Source organism: Scomber scombrus, chromosome 12, assembly GCF_963691925.1.
Source record: "Scomber scombrus chromosome 12, fScoSco1.1, whole genome shotgun sequence".
In the NCBI taxonomy this organism is placed as follows: domain Eukaryota; kingdom Metazoa; phylum Chordata; class Actinopteri; order Scombriformes; family Scombridae; genus Scomber; species Scomber scombrus.
In genome coordinates, this window is record NC_084981.1 from 8,681,888 (window position 1) to 8,704,955 (window position 23,068).

The following is a 23,068-nucleotide window of genomic DNA, read 5'->3' on the forward strand; positions in this document are numbered from 1 at the left end:
ACAGAGCTGCAGTCTTGAATGTCTTACCTTCCCACTAGCACTTGATTGCATCAATCTGTAAATGTTTTCAGTGTAAAATAAATATATGCATGCAACTGCATTACCCACACAAACATTCTTCATAATGATACCTGTCTCAAGCAAAAATCAAATATTTATTCAAATAAATATTTTTTTAATCATACTGACATGAACTGTCATAAATGACTACTTAAAAGGAAGGAAAACCATATTCATCAATTTAAGACAGTGGAACGTTTGGGAAAAAGCTGAATTGTAGATTGGCTTGCTGGACAATGGTGACTGTTCACTATTCATCACAGATAATATTTGCCTCCACACAAAATTTTAAAATGCAGTTATATAAATATTTGTATCAGAGTAAAAGGCCAAGATCATGGAAAAGATGTTTCCTCACAAGGGCCCCATTATAAACAATGATTGTGCAGAAGGTGAGTAGAGTACTTTTGGGCTGGTCCCATAGAAGTCAACTAGTCCTCAGACTACCTCTCATTTGTGTAACGTCATTGAACCAGTGTGTTTAATAGTGGAATGCAAAGAAGTAAACAGAGAACAGAAAAGAGGCGGTGGGTACCTTTGGTATAGCCGAGGATCATATGGTTCATGGTGATTTAAAGCTTTATTGGCTTAGATTTCAATACAACAAATGGCAGTGTGGGTTTTCATTTATAAAACAGTACTTTCAAATACAGTTGTTTCTTACATTAGGTGTTTTATCTATTTGTTGGTTACTGTACGTTGGATATGGCATTAAAATATATTAAGATTTGTACTTCCAATACATGTAAAGGGAAGGTGTCTGGCCATGTTTATGAGAGCCTGAGAAGAGAGACATTTTCTTTTTGTCAGGGTCGGATGACTGGCATGTACAGTAGCCAAAGGGAAGGAGACTGACGATGTGTAGGTGCTTGGATGATTCATTTCCATGTAGATCCAGTAAATCATTTGCTGGGTCAGCTGACTGCTTTTTTTTTCCTTTTTTTTAATTCAAAGACTCACTGAGCCGATTCTTGCAAACTTTGGACCAAAACTGTTTCAGCCCAAGCGAAGGAAAGCTGACACATGTTCAAGCTACAAGCATGGACATTTCGTAATGGCGCCATGAAGTTCTACTGTACTTACAAAGTTCCACAGGAATCAACAGCAACAAATAGTAGGAAGAAACAAGCAAGAAAGAAAGGAAAGCAGTTCCACTCAAAGCAAAGCAAGAAGTAAAACAAGCGCAGTCAAACCAAATAACATGACCCTACCTATTCATTCTCATTCTTTGTCATTTTTGAACATGGAAGAGATTCCCATTCCTTGTTTCCTGTGCAAGTCTAACTGGACAAATCATTCAGCTCACATTCTTAGGAAGCATCAGAGCAAAAAGAGTCCATTTCATGGCTTCCTTGATTATGTCAGGAAAAACAAACAAAAAAAGAAGAAGAAGAAAAGGAAATAAACCAAAACCTACATCTAGATTACAGTTGTCGTGTGCTATCTGTATGAATGTATAGTAATATGCATGCTGCTCTGAGTGCTAGAAGAGCTTGGCCTTCTTTTTCATGTCGTTGCGTTTCCACAGGGGAAGCCTGTCAAACTCCTGGATCTCCATTCCAAAGATGTCAAAGAACATTTCAGGTGCTAAGTGGCGCTAGAATTGAGAACAAAGGTGGAGAAAACAAAGGAGGGGAGGGTGGGAGGGAAGGGGAGGGAGGGGGTTGTTTGTGGTTAGCACCGAAGCCTTAAAAAGGGTCACTGCAAAAATGACAAGAAGCAATGGATACTGCACATTCCTTGCTACAGTTGTATTTGTGTAACATGTTTATTTACACAAAATTGAGAAATCCAGTATCAATTGCGGACAGTCATGTGGAAAACTGATACCTCCAGTCTGGTTCTGTCCACATCCCTGGGCAGTTTAGCTCTCCCTCTACTGGTTATCATGAGCATTTCATAGGGATACACCTTCAGAAGGAGACACTCATCAGTGAACAGGTCACTCCAAGCTAGCGTTCAGAGCTTCAAACACTTAAAAAAGCATTTTTTTGATAAGACAAAACTATAAAATTTGGGTATTTGTCTAGTTCTCACTGTGACAGAGGGAACACCTGGTGGAGAACAGGTATGTGACAGGAGGCTGACTGGGAGTGAGAGCTGTTTTTTAAGGTTATTGGGGAAATGCAGGGTGCTATGGTGTACACACTTTGTTTGGTGTGGAAACGTGCAATAGATTAGGTAAGGGACAAACAGAGTTATGTAACGGGCTGTATTTTTAGAGCAATTTAATGCAAACTAAAAAAAGAGCTAACATTGGTTATGTAGGCCAAGTAAATCCACACGGGAATCACTGTCCTGTAAAAGGTGTTTCAACTTTTCTAAACAGCTAATCCCATCTGTACAAGAAGAAACTGGCAAATCATAGTTTACGTAACTGAAATGCTCAGTAATAAGCAACTAGAAGTTCTGTGAAGCCTCTGACCAACTCATATCCACAAAGTAGTGTACACTCCCTTATATACTACGCAGTATATAGTGATATGAGTTGTTTGGATGACAATCTGGGTGTTGGATTCTCCACTGTATGCTGCATACAGTATCCAGCCACTGTAAGTCAAAGCTATGTGCAGATGAACATGGAGAAGCCAGCATGCTAAGCGCTAGAGTGACTCCTGAAGCAGCATGCTTAATCAGGAACCCGGCTAATGTGAGTCTTTCACCTCCAGTAGAACTCTCTTTTGGCTCCCTATTTCCTCCACCAATGTCCCCACACTACAAGGGTTAATATAGAATACTGCTTGTTTTATGTCACCCTTCACTGATGCACTGGTAGCTTCTTCTTAATCAAATTTTCAAGTTTGTTTGTTTTAATTAGCTGAACAGTTTGCCTTTTATTTATGTGTTACCGTAAAATGCACTTCAGTTTAAGTGAACAAGGTAATAAATGTTGTAACATATTTTACATCAGTACAAAAAGAAGAAGATACTTGCTTTTGGTTCCAACATATTAGGCATAGATACTCCCCTGTCCATCCTTGCAAGTGCTGCACGGCCATCCTTAATGTGCTAAAGAATAGAACATACACAAATGTAATATAGTGGAAGGGGGCTGCAGGGTTAATGGCATGAGTATGTCCACTAATGACAGTGGGCACAGTTTTTACTGGATGGAGCAAGTAGCTTGGATACGGATCAGTATCTTAGTAAGTATTCAAGATGGGCAGTCGTTGTAAATGTTTTCTGCATGTCTCTCTTTTTTTCTATGGTGAGTTTGAAAATCATATATTCAAATGTGACATTTAGCTCGAGTCATAACACCGGTATACAGACAAACAAAACAAGACATGAGGCGATGATTGTACACTGCATGTACAGTACAGTGGTTCAGCTACTGGGCAGTGCGTGTTTGCGTCTCGAATCAGAGGCATTTGAAATCGCTGCACTGCACTTCCTGTAGTTGACACTAATCCAAGCATGTAGCATGAGTGGGGGCAGTGTGCATTCAGGGTAAGGTGTCTCTTGAAACCCGTGAGCAAGCAAATTTATGATGCAAGGTGAGGAAGCATGCCATGTGAAAAAGCAGATGAGAGACATACCTGAAACTCTGCAGGACAAAATGGGACAGAAAATGAGACTCACAGTTAATGGTGTTGCTGTCAAATCCCCTGCCAGACTACTATCTACAACACTGTTGTCCCTGATGACACATTGTGCGAATCATTATGCAAATATTTTAAAATGCAGGTCCATTTTATGTACATGTAGCAAGCCATTTTTGAATACTGCTGCTGAATAGTTATGGTGAAATTGGCAAGAGATTTACTGGGTGGCAACACTTTGGTAGCCGCTCTCACCTCTGCCTCCTCCACACATGTCACCATAGCTGTTGTACTGGGTGAAATCTGTCGACTGTGGCTGCGGGAATACAGACAAGAGGAAATCAACAATGACATATGGGCATTTTGTTGCTGCGTTATAACTAGCGTTATATTTAACAACAAATATACAGACATTTTTATTTGTGGAATTGGTGCCAAGAATGTAAACTTCCAGTCATTATAATTCCCTGACTGTCATCTTCAACCAGCATTTTACTGTCTGTAGTTACATAATCAGCAGCTATCTTGTGAGTGAGCTCTCACCCGATGTAGGCCGTTCCTTCCATAGCCAGGCAGAGAGTTCGTTTTGGTTGGAGAAGTTGGATCTGAAACATAAACAGTGTTGAAAAATTAGATTTGGTTTCAGAGTTCGAATGGAATAGTGGTACTTTGTATTTTAGAAATGTAACATTAACCCAATAAGGTACATTTAAGTTTACAGAAAGATGAGGTTAAAACTAATGCAAATACTTACTACCTACAACTGTTATATAGTGCAGTACAGTATAAATACAGTACATTGCTGACAACTCAAGAGCATATTAGCTGATGAAGCTGCTCTGTACCTTCGTCACAGTTGGTCTGTTTGGGGTCGTAGCGCTGAGCAGAGAGGCTACGCGCGTGACGCTCCCTGATCTTCTCCTTTTCCATCTCCTCCTTCAGAATCAGCTTTCCCAAACCAGACTGAATCTACACACACAAATATTCAAATAGTTTATGGTGTATCCATGTAGATAAACGCATTTCAGAACAGGAGCGTTAGGATACAAATGATGTACATATGGTTTTCATCTCAGGAATATGACATCTGACAAGATACATCTGCATTAGGTTAGTAAAAGTTTCCTGATAAATAGCGGAAATATGACATCTGTAATAACCAGTGTGTAAATTTTGGTAACCTTGTTAAGTTGATGGTTTTATAGTTATCTGACTGACCTTGCTGAGATGTTCCTCCTGCAGCTGCTTCCTTTTCAAGGCCTCTTCCTCCTCATCTTCTCTGGATCGTCTCCTTCCTTCTGAACCTATGGGTGCCATACACAGTCCAAAAGATTATATAACACATACATAGGCACAAACACACACACGCACGCACGCACGCACGCAAACACACACAAAACACACACACACACACACACATTTCTCTGGAGATGTCATGCTGCACATGTACTTGTAAATGTAAAGTACAGCTGGATGAAATGCTTCATCCACAGTTCAATTTTAGAGACAGACAGAAAGATGTTGCTGCTTCTTTTGGCTGTTGGAGCAGTAAGAAATACACACAATATAAATGAGTAATAGGTAAACGTTAGGACACAAATGTGAGACAGAGTTGACGAGACAGACAAACAGAGGGATTTATTGGAATATTTGACTACGCTGACATGATGTTTACTCTGGAGGATTTCATCATTCATGTCAAGACTTTACTGGATGTCGAATACACAGAACAGCACAATGTAAGACAGACAGACAAAAGTCAGTTTGAAGTCAGTCTCAGTTATCTCTGTCCAAGTCATTTGTGACATTGAGGTGTATAGCTAGTGCACCCAACAGTGCAGTAAGTGAACATAAAATGGTGAAACTGATGCTACCTCAAGCAAAAAATAATACAGCAGCAACAGAAAACAAACAATGCTTCTGCACTGTGCAAGCGAAACTTAAAGGCAAATAATGCCTGAATTACAAGAGTGAAGCAGGAATGCAGTTAAGCTTTTGGGGCAGCTAGAAAGGAGAAACAGGAAGTAGTAAGCTGTGGTGAGGCGTCTATTGTGCCGCTATAAGGTAGCAGTGCAAGCATGCCCATCACAAGCCTACTGTACCTAATACAGCGATAGAGTAGGGCCAATGATCACCCTCACTCCGTGAGCTGTCATCTGGAGAGGGAGCGTGGGCAGCGGGGAAGGTGGCGGATCTGATGATGTCATCAGCAGACTTGCTTTGACGTGCTATGGCAGCTGTATCTAGGTTGGTAACCATGGGAACTGATCTATCAGCGTCTGGGTCACAGTCTCAACCACAAGTAGCTTAAACATCTTAGCACCATCTGATCGCCAGGCTCAGCAATCATTTTATCCTGCGTCTTGGTTTGATATCTATGCCGTCTACAATGCAAAAAGTGTCTTTCCTAACAAGTCACCTCAAATTAGACACAGCCTTAAATTGAATCCTCTGAAGTTAATACCAAAGAACCCCCCAGTAGGCAAGGGTCAGTGTGTTTTTGGCAATTTTTCATGGATCATTTTTGTGACATTATGCACCATTTTTGGTAGTTAATGTTCGCTAAAGTTAACTGGTAACTAACTTCACTGAGTCAATTTGTTGACTTTATGACTATCGTTCATACCTGTGCTACTATAAACATTACATTTTAGCATATCACAGATAAACATTTCAATGGTTTTATTACAAAGCCAGGAGACATGTTTGTTTACTGTTTCTGGTACCCTTACTTATGCTCTTAGTTAGGTTGCCTGATAATGATGTTTTAAATCAACTGACTCTTAAAAGATGACGTTTCATTCTCAGAAAAGGTTACATAGTCTTGCTTTATTTTTTTAATAAAAGGCTGACTTTAACATTATTGTAAATGACTTGTTAAGATGGACAACATGCAGTGTAGAACTGGCTGCAGGTCAGACAGAGGAGGAATCGGAGACAGACTTCAAACAGTGCTCGTACACTGACACTGGGGGTGACTACATGGTTAAATGGACACACAGTTTCATTGAATAACAAAAGCATTTTCAATAAAGAGCCCAGCTAAATGACGTCACTTCCTTCAGTATTTTGAATAGTATCAGTATCATAAGAGGAGAGGTACCATGTTGTTTGTAGATGGGTGGTTTTCTGTAGATGTTGCTCCCCTGATCTGAAAACAGTCAAGCGCAGAAGGAAAAGACATTTACAGAGTATTCAGTGGTTCATTTATACAAATTTAAACATTTTTATATGTTTTACGGAAGTCATGACGCAATATACCAGTATAATGAATTTCTCCCTTTTTCCTGTAATACATACTGTCTACTGGTGCTCATCTGTGACTGTATAGTTGTAAAAGAAAAGGGGAAAAAGCAAAAGCTGATCCCAATGGAATAAAATGATAGATAGATAGACAGACAGACAGACAGACAGACAGACAGACAGACAGACAGACAGACAGACAGACAGACAGACAGACAGATAGATAGATAGATAGATAGATAGATAGATAGATAGATAGATAGATAGATAGATAGATAGATAGATAGATAGATAGATAGATAGATAGATAAATAGATAGATAGATAGATAGATAGATAGATAGATAGATAGATAGATAGATAGATAGATAGATAGATAGATAGATAGTTAGTAAGAGAGAAAGTAGGGACGAGCAGTGACAGGGTGCGCTCCAGCTCCTACCTGGGAGGTGGAAATGTTTAGGGGTCTGAGAGAGAGGCGGGGTGACCGGCCGGCTGTCGGGCCTGAGCGGGAGGGGGGAGCTCCGGCCACTCGGCGGGTCAGTGCCTCCAGTGAGAAGAACCAAGAACAGAACGTAAGCAGGGATACTGAAGGGGGGAACCACAGTCTGAACGGTGCAATACACAGGGACCGGCGGGACCAGTTAAAGTCATTTTGAGGGAATGTGAGACATTCTGGTTGGTTTTGAAAAATGCAGTTAATGGAGCCATATGCTACAGTATGTGCAAGCAGACGAAGGTACAAAAAGAGCTCAAGCGAGTAGAGAAACGCCAGAGATTAAAGGCGAGATTTAAAGCTGGGTAGATGGGTTATGAGTCATGAAGTATAACGTCTGTTGTATAGTATGAGTTCACTGTTCAATGGTAGTTCACAGTTTAGAAACTTACACCTCGCAGCATGCATCAACAAACTTGCATTTTAAAAAAAATCTTTTCATCTCAACCTTACAGTTAACAGGAGTCAGGAGACTCATTCTGATACCATCAAAACATCGCTATCATCCAACTTTCAGGAAATTGTCAGTTTGAATATTGGATTTGGGTAACTAGTATCTCTCAAGTGCATGCAAAGCTGTAAAAAACAAAAGCAAAGAGCCTGTCAGCTACTTTGATAGAGGCTGTGTTAGTAAAAGGTTAAGAGGTTCATGCCAGTTTGTGAGGAGTCAATGACTTGGCTGCATGTTGCTTTTCAGACATGGGTTTGACCGTTCATGATGGCAGTTTCTGTCTAATGGGAAATGATGATGAATCCAGATGACACATGAGATTGGCAGGAGGTGGCATCCCAGGTGACGATGGTGATGATGTGTTGCCTTTGGGGAGGGCAGCAGAGTAAAGTGGAGTGGGGCCCTTACCTTGGCTATGGGGGAGGAAGTGGTGTCTGAAAGGGGAGGTGGGGCGGGAGTCACTATTTCTGGAGCCCACACTGTTACTGCACAGGGAGGAGCAGAGCTTCTGCATGCCTGTCAGAGCCTCTGCAGTGAGGGGGGTGTGTGGGACAGGGGACAAAAACCCAGCAGCAGGCAGCAGAGGTGGACAATTGTGGGGAGGAGATAGAAGGTGAGAAGGTGAGGGTCAAAAGAAAAGGAAGATATACAGGAATCAAATGTCGAAAAGAGCAAATAAAAGACACCCAAAGAAGTGAGGAGTAAGGAGTATTTGAGATTCTCAGTGAGAAACAAGGAAGACTATTACACTTTAAAATCAGACATTTTAAAGGTAAAAACAGCAAACTCAGGAGGAATTGTGTTGTTAAAGGTGGAAAATTGACTTCACGGTTGTTATTCTGTAATAGGCACATACACACACACTCACAAACACATGCACACATCTCTGCAACAATGGTCTGCGAAAGTACTCACCTGGCCTGTGAAAATGCTGCGGCGACCGTGACAAGGTGGGGGTGTAACCATGGCGATTATAAACTGGTGATCCTATGGAGCCCTGACTGGTGGACCTTTGGAGGATGCGATCCCTCCTGTCGTAAGAGCCCTGACACACGCACACACATACAGGTTACTGTACAAACTGCTGGGATTAATGACAATACATTATATACAATGCATTCAGGTGAGAGTGAATCTGACAGAATAATATGCTCACCTCGGGTGGGGTTGGCGACATATTTCTTGAGGACTGGAAAGAATCAAAGAAGTCTGAATTATGACTTTGTTGTTTTTAAAAAACAACAAAAGGGAATCTGTATAATGTTAGACTGCTTCACAGATGCAGCAGTTTGGACACACCCTCCCATTCTCTTTAATGGGAAAGTGTGTCTAAACTTTTGACTAGTACTCTAAATACCATAGCATCATCATCATCATCTGTACCAGGTTTAAAAATGGCTTATCTGCTGATCTTCCACATTTTTGCAAACTGTGTTGCTAAAAAGCACACAGCGTCCTTTTTATGTGATGCATACCTCTGTTCTTTTCTTTGCTATTTTAGTGCCATTTATCATCATAAGCATACAGTGACGTATCTTACCTTGTCGTCGGGCAAGGGTGAACGCTCCCTCCTGGCAGTGTGGAGCTGTAAGGGACACAAAAGTTCAGAACCACCTAAAAGTTTTTATTAGAACATGAAAAGATGTACTGTGTTATTGATTTAAAAAAGGTTTATTGTTTATTAATCCCTCTTTTCATGGCTTTTTCCATGAGGAAAAAGTCCCACTAAAGCGTCAGAGGAAAACAGCCTACAACTAAACAGAGGATCAGTTTAGGAACATTATTCTTAAAGTATGTCCACGTAGACAGCATACATGCAGGAGGAGAAGCATGCAGTCTGTTTGTTTACCTCTCCCACATTCTCTCGTCTCTCCTCTCTCTCATCCAGGGAGGTGGTGTACATAGGTTCATAGGTAATAAGATCGGGGCGCTCAATGTCATAAATGGCTTTGACTTTTGGAATGGCAGCTAGGTCTCTGTAATCAAGGATCTCATTGTCTACTTTTGCCTAGGGAGACAAATAAAGACAAACATGCACACACGGACAAGAGCAAAGGGAGATTACTACTGTAAGACAATACTATCACTGAACAAGGTGCAACTGTTATTGTTCTCATAAAAAAAGGGGAAGGTAAATTCTGACTAGAGAGACAGTCTTAGCACAGTCTTTTCAGAGATACAGATCTGTGATATATCTTACATAGATCGTGTGACCCGGTGAGCCAGGTATGCTTGAACCAGGTCTGGAACAAATACTCTCGGACGACGACCTCGTAGGCTGTGAGAAAAGAAAAAAACACAAAAATGACTGTTAGTCACATCACCATCAGTCAGGCAGCCAGTCTCCCATGATCCACAGCCACCTGCCATCTGCATACCACCCGGGAGTATTACCCAAAACACTCCCAACATTACATCATTTTGCTGTGTATGAGCGATGAGAGGAAATTGCAACAGCCTGTATTTGCGCTTCATAAATTACATGAAGTACTTTGAAATACTAACATGTTGTCGCATGATTAGGCCATTCATTTGCAAATTTGCAAAGTGAATGAATGCTTTAGTGCTGTGATTGTATGTTCTAAGAACCTCATGCCTGTTTATGGGAAATGAAGAGTTTGGATGACAGCAGCAGTCCTGAATGTAGCGTAATTAAATGAGCTTTTGACCTAATGGATAAATGGGGTTTTTAAAAAAAGACAAATTAGTCTGTGACATTGTGTGTGCTCCTTCAAATGTGGGCGCATTTTAGTCTCATGCACCTTTTGATATGAGTGCAGTAAACGTGTTAAAAGACAAGACTGAATGACACACAGAGAGAGCACTGCAAGCTGTCTCCAGCAGATGGCAGCATACAGTGCATCCTATGTGTCCTATGTACATGGTGGAACACGGAATGATGCCATCTCATAGCCAATAGCGAATACAGTACCTGCCTTTCTGTTTTTTGGAGGAATAAGAGGGACGGAGGCAATAGCTGTGGAGGAAGGGAGAGGGGGGTTCACAGGACATCACACAGGGGTTGTGCCTCTCCAGCCCGACTCACAGTTCACACATACATCAAGGTGAACATGTCCACATGTAAATATGCACATGAACAAATATTTATACACACACACACACACACACACACACACACACACACACACACACACACACACACACGCAAAAGCACACACACACATGACATCGCCTCAATAGGCAAATTATTCCAACCACAGCAGGTAAAGGTATAACAGTTAAGGAAGGGAGTGATAACAGCCCATTTGGAAACCTTTGTTACATAGTCTGAATCTCTGTCCAGTCCAGTAAAAAGTTGTCATGGGACATGAACAGAAAAGTGCCTTCAGTAAAGACAAAGTCAAGGACAATGGTGTCAGTGACGCTCAAATTCCTACCCGCTCCCTGTGTCTCTCCTCTGTTCTGGTGGTGTTCTTGCAGCCGGGATGCCAAACTGTTGATCCTGAGGAGGAAGCCAGAGGCTTTATTGACAGGAAATGAGGGGATAAATATCAAAAACAGCATGCAAATGTCACTTTGGACATGGTCAACACCTTAAATGGCAAGGCAACTAGGATATCCCTTATTGTTAATAATAGTAAATTTAAATTTGAATTATTGTTAAGACAAAACAAGAAATTTGAAGGATCTCCATGGGCTCTGGTTCATTCTGATGGACATTTGACATTATTTTTGGTTGCTTAATTAACTGATAAATTATAATAAAATTGACAGATAGATATATAATGAAAATAATCATTAGTTGCTGCCCAAATATATACAACTAAATAATATTTCAATTATGTAAACATGCTGTATGTCCACATGTGGCACTAATGAGCTATTGAGCTTGTATGAATGCCAAAAGATACTTAAAAAAATAATCATGATAATCTTCATTTTTTTCACAATTGACTTTAACAATTAATAGATGATAAAAATTGTTTGATGATAATGACATAAATTCATTTTAATAATACACCTATGCTAATATTCTCAATATGCACACAAATTAAAGGAAAATCCTGTATAAATGAATGGCAAAACATAACAAATACAGATATTTAAGTATATACAAGACTGCAGTCACCCAGTCCTAACATACAGGCCACAAGAGGTGACTTGATAAGAGTGACAATTACATGAATAATATATGCTACAGCCTTCAGAGTCACCAGATCACAACCCATCTGAACACCCACAGTATAGGAATTTTTTGGAGTGATGTGTTTTTTGTAACAGGTTTGTTGTAATGAAATATTCAATTTTATAAATATAAAAATGTCATAGTCAAGCTCAACCCATAGAGGAGCAAGTGATTCTTCAGTATTGACTAGGACTATTGACTACACTAAGTGGTGTAATAAAGTATTAATGTGTCAATAACAACACTGTAAGTCTTCTCACCTTGCAGATACATCTCTTCTCCTTCTGTGAACATCTGATTGCACCTGCTGCATCTCGCACAGCTGGGGTGGTAGTGCTTATCGCCTGCCTGGAAAAGACAGCGCACAAAGCACACTTGACATCACAGGAAAATGAAGATCAATGGAGCCTGCTGTAAAGTTAGTGAAGCAGAGTTATGACTTCCAGGAAATCAACCCAGTGTTCTACCTGCACTCAGTTACATTTCTTTCCTCTAACACCCAAATCTTGTTAGTGCAAGGGACAGTTTCATCAGATCCTGTGTGCTGGTAACTGCTCTCCTCCTTCCTTCAGAACAACTGATGATGAAACTGCAGCACTGGGTAGCTGTGAGAAAATGTGGTCACTTGACAATGTTGTGCAGGTGCCTGTAAGTCAGTTGTTGCTCAACAGTTTATGTAGGAGTGTATCGCAATATGACACCATTTATTGTATTCAAGGCACACTCTCTTTCGGTATGAACTCACACAAACCAGTTAAGATTTTATTTGTTGATATTGAATATGACACCTGGCCCTTTGAGTCAACCTGCCTTCAAATATCTGAGTGCTCCTCTTTGTAATAACCTGCATAACGCAATCCAATAAAATGATCTGACGGCTAGAGCACCTGAATTTCCATCTACACTGATGGGGCACTTTGCATGCAGAGTGCACCATTATAATGTCTGTGTGACTTTGACCAAGGGTGATAAATATCCAAATGAATGTTTGCCTGCTGTACAACAACCCTCAGGTAACATTTCAACTGGCAAGTGGCCACTCAAAGATATGGAGCCACTGACTAAGGATTGCATTTTACATTTTACTGCATAAAAAAAAAAGTCTACACAATGGCTACAGCAGGAACCTAATGGCACTGTCTACCCAACACTTTTCTCAAATATGCTGTAAAATTTCCCTCACGGATAATAAACGTACTTATGATATATAGTATGCAATTTAATACCTCCCCTCTAATAGCTGCATTAATTATCCTTGCACTAATAATATTCAAATTACACACCCTCAGGAGTAGAGAATATGCAAACCAACGGCGATGTAACATATTTGACCTGGGTCTTGGGTCAGTGATTAGACTATCAGACAGACTGGTATGGCTTTGGTCCCAATGACGCTTTGGCAGCAGCTCAGGGGTGAGATGCCTTCCTATTGTCATAAAGACCTGCCTTAACGCTGGATTACTGTAAGCCTGGCTGGCTGGCTGGCTAGCAGTGACATTTTTACACCATTAAATGACACATAACTCAGTGTCTGATTGGATCACTGTCTGCAGAACAGACAGGCTTGCGCTTGTTAGGGAGACCAGTGGACAAAGATATTCAAAGATAGAAGTGTTGGTAACTTTACACATAAACTCAGCTTTGACCATGGTAATAACGATTTAGCAAGAGTTCCTGCACAACATATTAATGAATTACGATCACTTGTCAGATCACAGTAGGTGCTTTATGTAATATTTATATAATTTGAGGCAAAGCAAGCTTATACATGAGTGCGTGCAAGCATGTGTATTTAGTTGGAAAGACCTGAAAATCTGCTACGAATTAATCTTTTAGTTGAATAAACTCATGTCAAGAGTCTATTTGGCTCTGTACTGAAGAGATTACCCCAGAGATTATCAAACTACATTTCACAATTCTGCTCCGTGCAACATCCTCCGTCTGCAGAATTTAGATGTTACAAAAACACTCAACATTTATTAACTATGTTTAAATTTCTATCTACCTTATGTATATCCACATAATGCATATGTTAACTAGAAACCTTAGGTCTAGTTAGCAGGTTTGTCTCCTGTTATTGTCTAACATGAACATGAAGAACTCAAATTCAAGTGAAAGTAATTATATTCAGAGCACACTCTTACCTTATGCAGGGTTCGTATGAAATCCAGGTGCAATGCTAATTGTTTACAGAGATATATTATAAATTCCACATCACGGAGATAAACATCTGCCTGTAACTGGGAGCCAATCAGACGACTGCAAGTGCAACTGAAGAATGTGATGAGTGTCTGTTTCTTACCTCTAGCACCTTCCCTGTAATGAACTGATGACACGCCTCACACTGAACTCCAAAATGGATCTGATAGTCCTTCTCACAGTAGGGGGCGCCATCCCTGCGAGGCAAGATTCATACAGTATCTCAGTGATTGGCAGTGAAATGTCATACTGTGAGTGAGCCTTATGCAGGCCTGGATTTGACCATGTTGCCTGTAATTATAGTGGATATGAGCTGCTTACTTGCTGATGTACTCCCCGGTCAGCACTTTGCTGCAGGCCTTACACTTAAAGCAGCCCAGATGCCACTGTCTGTCCAATGCTAGAAGAGCCTGCCCATTCTTTATGTCTCGACCACATCCTGCACAATCTGAAAAAAGCAAAAGTTGCATGACTTAAAAAAGAAAAACAATGTAAAAGTTCTCACAAAATCTACACAAAAATTAAAGTGCAGGAAACATCCTTAAGTTTACTGTTTTCAAATTGATCACAACATAGGGGAAACTATTGCATGCAGAGACACCTTGTCAATTCTGACCCAAGACACTAGATGGTGACAGAGGGTAACCAGGAATGTTCTGACAGCTGCCTCTTTCTATCATCCACATCTCTTTTACCACGGCTCTAAAAGCTCCATCCATAACCAAGTAGGACCCTGGGGCTCTGAAAGTGTATGAGGTTGGTTTCTCAACGAACAATTTTTCTTGTCATCTCTTCTTTAATGAATAGAGGGTGAAAGCAAGACAGAGCCCACTGCAACCACAGGGGACGATAACTGCGTAAGGCATAACGCGGTTGCAATGATGACGTGAGGAGAATCAGCATGCCTTATTTATAGGTGACCTTGTCTAAAAGCTCTTCAACTGCCAACAGAGAGACCAGTGGGGGTGAGAGAGTGAGGGAGAGAGAGACATGGACAGAGAGAGAGAGGAGAGAGAGACCAGGAAGAGGAAGAGAGGAAAGAGAAAGGAGGATGATGAGAGGAATAGGAGGAGGAGGGTATTGAGCCCTGCACATTCCCTTTTCCAGGGGAAAGGAAATGCATGGTCATGCATAATTTAGCAAGGTCTGTCTTGGAGTTATTCATAAAGGAACATGGCTGGTCGAACACAGAGCAGAAAAGAGAACAGAGGTGGAGAAACTCCCTGAATGAAACTCCTCCATCATTCAGTCTTCAAGCATAACTGGGTTAGAGGAGAACTCCTGGAGTTTGCTGTTGTACTATGATGGGGAACTGTTGAGTAACAACAGCTACAAACTAATTTACACACCTCCCTGAAGTTACAGCTACGAGACGCTTAGCTTAGCTTAGCATAAAGACTGAAAACAAGGGGAAACAGCTAGCCTGGCTCAGTTCAAAGGTACCAAATCCAACTTCCTTTCAAACTGTCATGTCTTGTTTGTCTTGGCCGTACAAAAACTTAAGTGTGAATACAACAACTTGCCATTTTGCTAAGCTTAGCTAAGCAGCTTGCTGTAGATTTATAAAGAAAGTACAGACGTGAGAGTATCAGTCTTATCTCTCTAAAAGAAAGCGAATAAGCTATTCTTTAAACTAGTAGTAGGATTTTTTTGGCTGTCCTCACATTCAATGTTTTTAAGATTGTATGCATATTTCCTAAAAAAAACAAAAAAAACAGCCTAACATTTGGTTTGGTGAAATAAAACTTGATGAATTTAATTCAATTGAATTTATGCTAATAGCCTGTGGGCAAGATGACTGTTGTAGACCTGAAAATGATTCTTCACAGCACACGTCACAGCTAAAATGACTGGTCAACAGCTAAATAAATGTCATACATGAATCATTCCTGAAAGTGAATTCTTTCCAGACACTTTGTTTTTCTAAAACTTTTCAATACCTTAGTAGAGTGTCAATAAGTAACCCCCTTTCACTTTAAAGCCTTTCACAGACTTCCTAAAACTAAGTTAAAATAGCATCTTGTGAAAGCCAACGCCTTCCTGCGCTCTAAACCTGTGTGCATGTGTTCATTTCACAATAGCTACTTACTGCTGGAGCCCAGGATGTCCTTTGGTCCTGGAGACATGGGCTCGACACAGTACTGACACAGACAGTCCTTTCCGTTAAAGGTCACCCTGTCCCCGGCAGGGAATGGTCGTCTGGAAGCGGAGTGACATCAACAATTGGTCAAATTGCAACAAGACATGAGCTGTGGCCCCGAGGTAAGGGTAAGAGTTTATTAGATGTGGCTTGCAGGTTCTCTGATGGGTCATAGGATGACAGAGGCCGATGATGTGGATGTGTGTCAACGCTGTCGGCCTGAGGAAGCCATTTAGTCAGATGATGCAGACGTGACACACAGCGTAGTATTGTACACTGTCAACTAAAAGTCCTGCCTTCTTTAACTTTGTTCTTTTATCACTTATAAGAATTTGGCGTGTAATTTCACCATTACTGTTTAGGAAAGCTGTACACAAAGTAAAGTCCCCTTCCTCTCAAAAATGTGTTTTGTCTTATTGTTACCTGACTGTAATATTTGACCTTGACTGTGCAGCATAATGCATGTGCAGAGCCTGACACTATCGGGCTCACTCACTAAATGTGAGTTTAAGGTGTGTATCTAAAAGCATGACTTGTGACATCACAACTAGTTTTCAGCGGTCCAGGATGCAACTTACAAAAGTGTTATATGTAAACTTAAAGCATTCAGGGCACATACACTAATAATGGATGCTTCAGTGAAGTATGAGAACTCCTGTGTCAAGCATTTAAACTTCTGAAACTAAAAATATCTGCACAGAATATGGATTGTTTTTTAATGATGAAGAAGGACCAGAATTTTTAAATGTCTAACTGAGATTTTTTGTTGAAAAACCATATCAGACAACATAATAATTTGGGGCCAAGTATTTTACATATCTTAAAACAAGTCTATGGGGGACTTTTAAGATGGAAGTAGCTGTACAAAGACGCATTTGTGGTGACTCTGGTCAGAATTGCCAGAAATAATAGAAAAAAATGTCAACAAAATATGATCTGGATTAAATTCAGCCACAGATAAGTTTTAAGTCCAAACTGATTGAATCAGGAAGACCGAAATACATCCATACCCTGTTTTATATCATGGCCCTATCAAATTATTATTGACCTGTTATTTTCTCTCCTAAGGCATACACTTTGCTTTGTGTTGGTCAGGGAGTGCTTCAAACCAAACATAAATTCACTGCTTCTTGAGACAGATTACAAAGATGTGTATTTAAAATGTAATTATAGTTTTTCTACAGTTCACAAGAGATTTAGGTCTCTCTGGGTTGATCTGTGGTAGTGTAGAATGAGTAGTAGCATGCAAAGTCTGTCTTACTTGCAGATGGTGCAGACGAAGCAGGCAGGGTGGTAGGTCTTGCCCAGGGCAGTGACCACTTCCCCCTCCACAAAGTCCCCACAACCATTGCAGCGGGTGCCATGCATGCGTTGGTAGTCCAGCGTGCACAGATAGTCTCCATTCTTCATGAAGAAGCCCCCCTGGGCGAGGTCACAGCCGCACACTATACAGGACACACACATTGGCACTCTACAAGTCAAGTCATTTAGCACTCTGCTCATATATCACATAAAGCATCCAGCCATCACCCCGATCCTCCACGCATCAATGGATTGTTAAGACCTGATACTCTGTGTAATGCTGAGAGACTCACTGAATGCATGAAATGGAGGCTGACTAAAACAATCAGTGAGAAATACATTTTAGCAGGTCTGTGAGTTACAGTGTGAAGCTTGATGTAAAACCCTTTCATCAGCAGTGCTCAAAGTCACAAGATTTAAACCTCCCCCCCCCAAAAATAAAAAAAGACTCCCTTTGAAACCACATTGAGGCTGTATGTCAGTTAATCAGCACTACTACTGCAAGGCCTTTTCATTGTCATTGTGGAGGTAGACTGCTCAATGCAACAACAATTCTACAATTGTCTAGCGCAGGAAATGGCCTTGATCTGTTTCTGAAGATAACTGGCTCTAAATTCTCCCTACCACACTGTAGGTATTCAACAAGCTTCCTACCATTCAAATATAAAAGAAAGAAATACTAATTAAAGAACAATTGAGAGTTTGCAATATTTTAATGTTCATATGTTGGGTGAAACACGATCTACAGCTTGGAGCTGTAAAGATGTATGGCTTTGCTCCTTCCGACTCATCCATTGTGAACCACAAACATTTTTATCTTGACATGCTTTGACTGTCACCTGTGTGTTAACCATCTTTAAATAGGATTTTAGTGCATCTGCTTCACGGCAGGAGATCACAATCAATCAATTTTGATAAGTTCAAATCCCAGTGTGTGTATTTGAATGAGCTATGAAATCCACACTCTCCACTCCAGGGATTAAACGTGCTGTTAAGATGCTGCCTGTGTTGGATGATTTGAGAGGAAATTTTAGGGCGTGGCGGCTGATTTAAAGACTTTGCACAAGCTCCTATTTTTAGTGACACATTATCATATTATCACATGACCTCATCCCCTCTAAAAATTCAGTCATTGCACAAGCAGAAAACATTTGACACTCTTAACTTTCTTGTTTTTTTATTAGTATTATGACTATTAATTTATTTTACTGTCAGATAGAAAATAATGCAGAGTCATACAAATGAAAATATTACTGTATATGCTGTGTAAACTCCACATCTGGTGGGACATCAAGGTTGGGACATAAGGCGTGTCTATGTACAGTTTTCCAACCACATAATGATCACATGAGCCATGCAGTCCACCGCTCCGGCACCACAGGGTGAGCCTGGGAATTTAATAGCCTTTGGGAAACGACACAGCTAAGCAGGAAAATATTTTGATGTTTGAGATAACTGCACCTAATCATTCTTATGCAATGAGCCACACTAAATCCTGGGGATGAATGGGAGCGAGTGAGGGAGAGAATCAGATTTAATTGCATTAGGGCTCAGGGATGATGAGATTAGCTTGTAAGCTAACTGAGTCGAGAGAAAACCAGCAGTGGAGATTTGGTGGCCTTTGACTGTGATGTCTAACCACCTCAGCTTTTAAACAGATGCATGCCATTAGATTAAATGCATTTTTGGAAACTTCAGAGGGTCAACTTATGAAAATGAAATGAAATTGAATTCAGGGAAATTGAAAGATTTGGCTTTTGTGATTCTTCTAACCAAATGCATCCAAATGTGTGTGTGTCTACCAAGGGATTGTATCTGTTAATGACCTCTAAGTGTTAATAATCTCATTTAACCTGGCATAGCCACAACTGAGAATTATTATTAGCCTACAGGTTGGAGACTGACAATAACAAATGACAAATTTAGAGCAAGGGCTAGGACAGTGTGTCTTTCGGCTATTAAAACCATCCTCAAGTCTTCTTTGGCAACCTCTAACTCACACATATAAGGCATGTAAGGACAGAATTAGGTACTAATCTCAGCGTTTGCTTATGTTATTCCGGGCCCTTGGTGAACTAAGCTAACTCTATAACAGTGCTCCAGTCACAGATTAACTACAAAGGCTTCAGCAGGACCTACTAGCGTGAGACTGATCGGCCAGCAATGGATGGCTAAATCATAATCGTGTCAGAATGCCTAATGCGTAATAAGGCTAAATGCAGGAGGATTTGCACTATTGCTAGTCATAGAAGTTTGAGTGGCACTTTAATTGAGGTATGCAGGTTTAAGAAATGACGATGAGTCATGTCTTGTTAGAGGAGAATGGGAATGACATTGTGGCCTTTAGGGACTTGTACTTCTCCTGTCCAACTTTGTGTTACTGCGATGCTTTTTTCTACAGTCATGGGAAAAAAACAATTTGTTCGGTTGCACCTTTATGTTTCATACCTAAGGTGCCATCAGACACATCACACCTCTGTACCTGTGAACTATCATACTTCACCAGTACATGCATCCAACAGGAGAATCCTTTTTGACAGAACATGATTGCTGTGTATTGGGCAGCTTGTACTCAATGAAAGGAAGCAAATGTCCTACTATTGTGACTGTGTCAAATTAACTATGAATTTTAAAACTTCACACCTTAGCTGCCAATTTTCACTCGACTCCCACATTTTTCCTATTCAGAAAAAAATCTGGTCTAATCCATCTGAGGGCTCATATCAACAAATATGAAAAATGTAATTTTTTAACTGTAAATCAAGATAACAAATAAATAAATTTAACTGTAAAGTAGGTCTTTCTGTTGACAACACTATGGTTGTCTGGCATGGCGTACCGGTGAGTCAATTCACTAGTAGTAACAACACATTAAACCCATTCAACACTCAATATACAGTATGTGCCCATTCACCTATTTGCAATAATAGTTAATAACTAAATTCTTGAAAAGCTTATTATTTTCATTAGGTAACTTTGTGGTACTGTACCTTTACAGGTGAAGCACTTGAGGTGGAAGTGCTTGTTCTGCACCCGCAGCACCTCGCCCTTACATGGCTCCCCACACTTATAGCACTGAATCAGTGGCTTCTCTGTTGAGTGGTGGTGTGTGTCCTGCGCATGAGCCACTGCAAGAGAGGAGACATTAGCATTACTATTGGATTGTAATTTGGATGAGTCATCCTGGTCACTCAGTGTGATGTCGTAGTCTGTGCAGATTTGTTCCAAAGCCTTTAAGTTTTTTGTATTGTGTTGATCTGAGGGCACACACTTCACAGGGACCCGAAAACCAAAGTTGAAGACCAACTGCAGGGAGCTTGTCAGGGTGGAAAAAAGAACAACATTGAGCAAGACAGCACAACTTGGGGTTCACGGCCTGAATAGGCTCTCTAGAGAACAACAGCCTAAATATAGTCTGTCTTGATCTGTAGAGGATAGATGGAGGGTCAAAATGCTGAGAAGAGCAGGGCCTGGTAAACAACACGCCAAAGGGGTATTGATCAAATCTGTTTCACTGTACTTTCATCCTTAAAGGAAAATATATTGGAGTTATAGCCCATTTACTGTCTGTCCCTGGTTTATGTTACCAGTATTCATTTTGCAAAGTATGCTATGCACTAGGTCAGAGTTTTTTCTATTTATAAAAAGTAAGTTTCATTGTCAAAAACAGCTTGAGGTGAAACTTCTCTCCTACTTATAAACACAATGAATAAAACAACATGAATGTGACAAATATTTTTCAAAGAAACATATTTCTTTGGCTGGTGTGGCTTCCTGGGAGTGTCAAGTGTTTGACAGTATGCAGAACACGGCCTCACCTCAGCTCAGGTGACAATAAAACAGAGCAGGCGTTCATGTTTGCTGATTGAATGTCTTTCTCTGTAGAAGTTGAAAAAAAGGTGAATGAAAGGGAGATGGGAAATATCAGCTTGTATAGGCAGGAAGTTCAGCTATCATATCTGTAACTACACAAACTGTGTGCAAGAAGAAGAAAATAAAGTAGGAGCAACATTAAAAAACACCAACCGCCTAGAGTTGCTATGTTAGCGGCTCTGCTTATGTCAGCATGCTTACATCAAAGACAATTCTGATGCTGATAACCTACTAAACACATTTTTTAATGTTTACCATGGTCACCTTCTAGGTTTAGCACATTAGTAGGCAAACATTTGGTAGTTTTTGAAGGTTATAAACCAAAGTCTTGGACAAATTCTAATTTTGGCTAGATGAAAAGTCAGGAGATCACCAAAGTTATAACAATTCATCCAGAGGTGGACATGAATATCTGTACCACATTTCATGCTAATCTATCCAATAGTTGCCAAAGCATTTCACTAAAATCCAAAAATGTCAACCTCATGGTGGCAATACAGGATATGTCAGAGGATTGCCAAAGTAATAGATCTTTTTGTCAACAATTTTGTCGTGTCACCACATGAAAAGCACAGGTGTTCCTGTTTCAGGCTCACTGTCCTGACTTACTGGAACACTTAATGGATCTGAGCCATAGTTAATGTTTTATAAGCAGCACCTGTGCTTTTCCTGGTGTCATAATGTCTGCTGAGAAAAGGGTCTATTAAGATTCACTGTCTTGGCAACCATGGATTTTTGTACTAAATTTCATGACAATCCATCTAATACTTGAAATATTTCAGTCTGGACCAAAGTAGCGCACTAATTGACCAACAGAGTGGCAGACCGACCCAGACATCCCTAGAGCCATGCTGCTAGCAAGGCTAAAAATGATTCTGGTTGTTCCGGCATCCCTAGATCTTGATATGTGAGTAAAGATTTAGACATCACTTTCTTAATGAGGTTTTATGACAGCCATTGCAATTATATAAGACCGCAACGCTATTATGAACTTGCTTTATCGCTACAAGCAGTGTCTAGTGTTATCTTTAGATCCATGCTATGTCAGCCTTCGGCCCTCCTCAGAAAAAAAAGTTTGGGTGTCCTTGACATAGACAGACATTAATCCTGCATTACTGTACAGGATGTAAAAACTGCTACTGTGCCGCACTGCACACAGTTTATCAGCTATTCTGAAAGCAGCAGATTATTTCACATCCAGGAGCATTAAGCAGCCACTTTCTCTCATCCTCTGGTTTCTTCTTTCTCTCCCTTTTTTTCAAGCAAAGATACTCACGCACACAAACATGCACGCATACTCTAAGAATACACTTGAAAGGATCTTTGCTCTTTCTGCTCTGCAATGAATCATTAGTCTGCTAGGCTAAAATAAGACACCACCAAAGGCACAGAAATAGCATCATGACCAATCGATGGCCTTCCAAAAAGAGACATTACTCTGGATTATTGATGACTTGGCCTACCTTGCATAGCACTTCTACAGTTGCAGCGGCTTTCAGATATTGAGGGATGGTTTAATTGCATTGAAATCAGTCCTCAGATCATTATTGTTTTAATGAGACACTTCAACAGTCTTTGATTTATCCTCTAGGGGCGGTCTAAAACAACATAAGACA

General features: G+C 40.4%; 1 protein-coding gene across 1 annotated transcript; it reads right to left on the reverse strand.

Moving 5' to 3' along the window:
• Positions 1-612: 612 nt before the first annotated feature.
• ablim1a (actin binding LIM protein 1a) lies at positions 613-20,703 on the reverse strand. Its single transcript, XM_062431090.1, has 24 exons — positions 20,570-20,703; positions 17,539-17,722; positions 16,227-16,336; positions 14,459-14,585; positions 14,241-14,334; positions 12,199-12,286; positions 11,190-11,254; positions 10,724-10,768; positions 9,992-10,069; positions 9,641-9,799; positions 9,332-9,376; positions 8,948-8,980; positions 8,707-8,836; positions 7,287-7,391; positions 6,706-6,753; positions 5,705-5,845; positions 4,821-4,906; positions 4,448-4,571; positions 4,146-4,207; positions 3,858-3,918; positions 3,600-3,607; positions 2,995-3,069; positions 1,891-1,971; positions 613-1,657 (listed from the first exon to the last, which is right to left on the reverse strand). Exons 2-24 carry the CDS (start codon positions 17,685-17,687, stop codon positions 1,544-1,546), a joined length of 2,028 nt encoding a protein of 675 aa, XP_062287074.1. The 5' UTR covers positions 17,688-17,722; positions 20,570-20,703; the 3' UTR covers positions 613-1,543.
• Between the last annotated feature and the right edge of the window lie 2,365 nt (positions 20,704-23,068).

Coding starts and splice junctions, on each gene's coding strand:
- ablim1a (XM_062431090.1), bottom strand. CDS start 17,687: ATGAAGAATGGAGACTATCTGTGCACGCTGGACTACCAACGCATGCAT. Junction 14,335..14,458: donor ACCGGGGAGTACATCAGCAA/GTAAGCAGCTCA, acceptor CTTGCCTCGCAG/GGATGGCGCCCCCTACTGTG. Junction 8,837..8,947: donor TGTCGCCAACCCCACCCGAG/GTGAGCATATTA, acceptor TGCGTGTGTCAG/GGCTCTTACGACAGGAGGGA.